The 6000-nt window shown below is 42.1% G+C and overlaps 1 protein-coding gene across 1 annotated transcript in view; it reads right to left on the bottom strand.

Annotated features, from left to right (window-relative positions):
• Positions 1 to 3008: 3008 nt before the first annotated feature.
• Positions 3009 to 6000, bottom strand: part of LOC122932591 (pumilio homolog 3-like) — an 86947-nt gene continuing 83955 nt past the window's right edge. Inside the window, exons 16-18 of the mRNA XM_044287095.1 lie at positions 5836 to 5923; positions 5254 to 5344; positions 3009 to 3240 (exon numbers count right to left, since the gene is read on the bottom strand). Of these exons, the coding sequence (XP_044143030.1) occupies positions 3108 to 3240; positions 5254 to 5344; positions 5836 to 5923 (312 nt within the window). The 3' untranslated portion in view covers positions 3009 to 3107. The remainder of the gene's footprint in view (positions 3241 to 5253; positions 5345 to 5835; positions 5924 to 6000) is intronic.

Below are 6000 nucleotides of genomic sequence, written 5' to 3'. Positions count from 1 at the left end.
AGGAGGCACTATTAATAGTCCTAAAGAGGTTCCAGGGGGGACATAGGTGGACCTAAATTGCCCATATACCCTTATATTTTAAACCTGAGATGTAAGGAGAACCCACATGTCATAATAAATATATTAAAAATGGTAGCAGTTCTATAGCAGTGCCATCATTCTGTCGCTCCCAGAAATGTCTTTTTATTCAACTATTATGCTCCTTAAGCCTGTATTACACTGGCAGATTTTCTGACAGATGATCGGTAACGTGCATTCGTATTAACGATCATCTGGCAGTGTAATACTGCTGCCAATTAGCCGATGAAAGAGCAAACACTCGTTCATTGGGCAATCGTGATCTTTCAGTATGCTGTAAGATCACAATTTGCTGGTAGCAGATCTTGCTGTCTAATCACGATCTGCTGCCAGCAAATAACTAGACAGTATGAGGACGAGCGATTGTATAATGATTGCTCCTCCCCATGCTGTGGAGGAGATCGCTACATGTAATAGCAGCAGTCTCCTCCACTACTGAGAAGGGAATTGCAGATTTTAGTATATGGCTTTAACTTACCTGCATTTCTTTTTAGATAAACAGGGCAGACTCCGCCTAGTAGAACCATGAGGCCACTTTCACACGGGTGAGTATTCCGCGCGGATGCGATGCATGAGTTGAACGCATTGCACCCACACTGAATCCCGACCCATTCATTTCTATGGGGCTGTTCACATGAGCGGTGATTTTCACGCACCACTTGTGCGTTGCGTGAAAATCGCAGCATGCTCTATATTCAGCGTTTTTCACGTAACGCAAGCCCCATAGAAATGAATGGGGTTGCGTGAAAATCGCAAGCATCGGCAAGCAAGTGCGGATGCGGTGCGATTTTCACGCACGGTTGCTAGGAGACGATCGGGATGGAGACCCGATCATTATTATTTTCCCTTATAACATGGTTATAAGGGAAAATAATAGCATTCTGAATACAGAATGCATAGTAATATAGCGCTGGAGGGGATACATTTTATTTTTATTTTTTTTCATAATTTAACTCACCTTAATCCACTTGTTCGCACAGCCGGCATCTCCTTCTGTCTTCATCTTTGCTGTGTGCAGTAACAGGACCTGTGGTGACGTCACTCCGGTCATCACATGAACCATCACCATGGTAAAAGATCATGTGATGGATCATGTGATGGATCATGTGATGACCGGACTGACGTCACCACAGGTCCTGTTACTGCACACAGCTAAGATGGAGACAGAAGGAGATTAAGGCGAGTTAAATTTTTTTTTATTTTTTTTAACCCCTCCAGCGCTATTTTACTATGCATTCTGTATTCAGAATGCTATTATATCCCCTTATAACCATGTTATAAGGGAAAATAATACAATCTACAGAACACCGATCCCAGACCCGAACTTCTGTGAAGAAGTTCGGGTTTGGGTACCAAACATGCACGATTTTTCTCACGCGAATGTAAACCGCATTACAATGTTTTGCACTCGCACAGAAAAATCGCGCGTGTTCCCGCAACGCACCCGCACCTTTTCCCGCAACGCCCATGTGAAAGAGGCCTAACAGTGCCCCCCTCAGATCCCCCCCATAACAGTGCCACCCACAAAACAAATCTACCCCCATAACAGTGCCCTCCACAGATCCCCCATAGTAGTGTCATGCACAGATCACCATTACTTCAAAACCCACAAAAAGCACACCTTTTGGTTAAAAATATATTTTTTCTTATTCTCCTCCTCAAAAACCCATCTGAGATGAGCGCAATCTCCCGCCTAGCAGAGACCCGTCATGTCACAGGATCTGCAGAAAAGGTGATTCAGCGCAGGGCAAAGGAGAGCATAGGAGCATAAAATATTCTCAGAGGGGCTGCCTGGGTGATGAAGGGGATATGTCCGGTTCAGCTCTGAACCTGGACAACCCCTTTAACGAATTTTGCCCCACCACAGCACATACATTTTAATGCTGTACAGAGACAGGTCTGCGTACAGCATTAAACCGTTTAGGAACGAATCAACTTCGGATCTTGGATCTGAAGCTTGATTTGCTCACCCCTATTACAAACTAATATCACGGCCCAGGATGCACGTATCCTAAACAGAGAGAGGGGAATAAGCCAGTGTCAAACACCTCTGTCACCAACTCTTCTCATGGCCCGTGTGCATTTGTCCTAAACAGAGAGAGGAATGAGCCACTGTCAGACAAATCTTTTACTAACTAATCTCATTTGAGAACAAAAACATTAGGCATGTTGAAATCCAACACACCTGTCCTTTCTACCAGCCCCACCTGATGTGCCATGGTGGGAGAGTCAGGGCACTCTCACATAGTGCGGACCAGCGGTGGCACTACTAGGAAATTGAAACATTTGCTGCTGGGTTCCTCCACAGATTACAGCCGATCGCTGGGCATCCTGACAGCAGAACTCTTCTTCTCAGATCCTTTTAATAAGGGCTCATTCACACTAACTAATTTTCTTTCCACTTCCGTTCCGTTTTTTTTTTTTTTGAGGACAGTATGCGGAACCATTCACTTCAATGGGTCAGCAAAAACAGTGGAAGGTACTCTGTGTGCATTCCGTTTCCGTACCGCAAAAAAGTAGTGCATGTCCTATTATTGTCTGCAAATCACAGTCCGAGGCCCCATTTGAGTCAATGGTTCCGCAAATAATATGGAACACATTCGTATGTCATCCGTATTTTGCGGATCCATACTGTAGAAATGCTATGCCAGGCCCATATTGCTCATGTGTTTGGTGATTAATAAGTTACTGTTTCCGTTTTCCAATCCCCAAAAAACGAATTGCATACGGAAACCATATGGATATGTTTTGTGGAATAACGGAACGGAAGATGACTCAGATACGGAACAACGGATCTGTGAAAAATGGACCACAAAACGGTCGTGTGCATGATCCCTAAGAAGGGATTGTCGTGACAATCCTTTAATAAGACTATAGCAATAAATATATACTGTAGATGCTAATGAAATAAAGGGCTAAAAAACAACAACTGTGTAAAAGAGTTTTATTTATAAATATAAAACCTTCTTACAAGCCTTTCCCGAGCCTACAGATGACACGCCGGCCAGGATTCCTCTAAAGAGTCAAAACTAGGAAGAATGTAAATGTTCTAGTAAAGCTTCGATTGCTTTATTGTTTTTGGTGTCTTTTGGTTTGGTCACAATGCCCTTGAGTCCATTTTTTACTTGAGTGGCAATTTCTTCATCCGAACTTTGTAAAAGGCTGAAAAAAAAATAATAATAATAATTTAACAAAAATGTTGCAACGTCAAGATAAATACCATTACAATGTGAAAGTGCTGTAAGTCTTTATAGGTTTTCCTGCTAACAGCTTTTAACTTGTTCTTCCCCCTGTACATTATGGATGCCGCAAATGATCCCTTTTAATTTACAAAGCAAAGAGCAGCAAGGCTAACCACTGTGCAATGATAAAAAACATTAAAATATTTAAAGCCTGTAATCTCAAGCAAATAATGACTCGGCACCATAATGCTCTCTAGAACACTACTCCTTTGAATTACTGTAACCAGCTAAACAATGAGCCAAGGCCAACGGGAGCAGAGTTAATGATATTGCCTAACAATATCTCCTGGAGTAAGAGGGGTAGGCGATTACAACCAGCGACTCACTGAACAAAGGGTATAATGCCCACGCTGAGATGTGCTTCATTACAAGTCACATTGCGACGTAGATCTATTCCTCCTAGGGGTCAATCGTCTTGCAAAACTCAGCCAGCCATTGTTAATGAGGATTAGAGAGAGGTAAAGAGTGCAGGGTCTAAAAGGGGATGGAATTAACTGCAGCGCGGTTTGTACCCTTCCCCAAGACACATATGAATAGATGGAAATGTGGAGCGAAGTCAACAGTCACAATGGCTTTTTTATTTTCTGAAACTCTTCTACTTGTCAGAATTACACTTGACAAATATTAAATTTGCACAACTGTGTTTTTTAAAAGTATTCATGGAAAATTTCAACCCACTATTGTAGGCTTTCCTAGACGTGCCTGTGGGGCCTTTTAGTCCCTGTCCTTGAAGAGACGTTTGTCTTGGAGATAACGGACGCTGAGATTTGGCAATAGTGTTGCCCGGTCTGTGAAATGCAGCACTCCTCCTGCCTATTACTTCACCATAACTCATTTCATTTCAATTCTCTTTTCCAGTTATCCACCATGTTTAACATTTTCAATTTAAACCTATAATTTAGTAGCCAGTTCAAGTTGTTTTATTTTATGTTTACACATTACCCTTTCAGGCCCGGAGTTTTTTTTTTTTTTGCGTTTTCGTTTTACGCTCCCTGCCTTCCCAGAGCCATAACTTTTTTACTTGTCTGTTCACATAGCCACATGAGGTCTTGTTTTTTTCGTTACACTGTTTTATAGCTCCCATAGTGAACTATACCATGCAATCATTAGATTGCTATTATCATAGACTCCAATGCACTTGCATTGGAATCTATGATGATTTTACTACTTTCCTATGGAGCCCTATTACAGGCAAGGGCTCCATAGGAAATACTATGCAGCAGCCTCCTGTCATTCACAAAGACAGGGGCTGCTGCATACACGCTCCGGCTCCTCCGATCGCCACACGGGGGAGCCGGAGAACAACCGAAAGCTTTCGGTTTTCAGAGCGCTCAGATGCCGTGGTCAGGATTGAGCATGGTATCTGAGGGGTTAAATGTCCGCGATCGGCATTACTGTCAGTTACGGACATTAGCTGCGGGTGTCTTCTATAAGAAGCAAGTGGCCACCTGCAGCTTTGGCACCCGCAGCGGGCGCCATCTTTAAACACACGGCCGATGACGTACATGTAGGTCATCGGGCGTGAAGGGGTTAAACGCAACATCTTGCGAAAGACGTCCCACTTGGTGTTTGTCTTCTTTTGTTGCATTACAACCTGGAGTTTAAATGTATTTGGGGGGGTTTGTACCATTTGATTTATACAGCACACCTACTTTAAAAGGCATAAAATATTTTTTTAATGTGAAACAAACAATAAGGACAAAAAAATAAGTATTTAGCCCCTAAAAGTCAATACTGTGCTACAGTTCCTTCAAGTTTGATGGGGTGAGTTGGTGTACACTAGTCTTCAAGTCATGCCTCAGACATTCTTAATTGGATTGGGTTTTGACCAGGCCATTTCAAAACAGTTAAATGGTTTTCCCCCCAAAAAAACACTCCAGTGTAGCTTTAGCAATATGGTTAGGCTAATATAAAAGACTAGTCGGACTCTTACCAGCAAAGGACTATGGCTCCCCTGTTCACTTGTGCCCAGCTGCTGAGGTTCTTGATGCCCACGTGTTCTAGTAACGTTCCAGCAAAAGAGCCTATTAAGAATTGCATAAAAGATAGGATTCTATTGAGTGAAATGTGTAAATGCATTTTGAGATCGATACTAACAAGTACCTTTTGAGAAGTGAGGGCACACAAGCCATCTACGGTCATTTTAAATTGTATGATCATTACTGAATATTATCCTAATAAAATATAATACTCAACACACACACCTAAGAAACAAATTGCAACCTTAACCCCTTCCCAACCACCCACCGTAAAACAGCAGAAATGCAAGTCGTTACTAAGACATGTCAGGATTGGTGAAGGTCCTCATTAACTAAATTGGTTGTACCTTACTCCAGCAGGATTTTTACTAAGATTGGAGTGTGAAATGTCAGTCTTTAAGTAAATGAGCTCCTCTACATCCAAAACAACTAAAATCATACCAACACGATACCATTGAAGTATGAATAAGTCTGTTGGACTAAAGTAGCCCTGTAATACTTGTTAAATTCTATAAAGGTCATATGTATCATCTTACCTTCTTTACCCTGTTCTTTCAAGTCTTTATCTTGCTTCAGCAACCATTTCAGCACAAGGTGACCAGCAGGGTGCTCGGCAATGTGAAGCTTTAAAGAACCACAAAGAAGATCACTCTCAATCCCAAGTGGAATACGCACTGTGCCCACATCAAAAACTATGGTAC

The sequence above is a fragment of the Bufo gargarizans genome, chromosome 1, assembly GCF_014858855.1.
Source record: "Bufo gargarizans isolate SCDJY-AF-19 chromosome 1, ASM1485885v1, whole genome shotgun sequence".
Taxonomy (NCBI): Eukaryota; Metazoa; Chordata; class Amphibia; order Anura; family Bufonidae; genus Bufo; species Bufo gargarizans.
The sequence above is the reverse complement of the archived record's forward strand: the minus strand, read 5'-3'. Positions and strand labels throughout refer to the sequence as shown.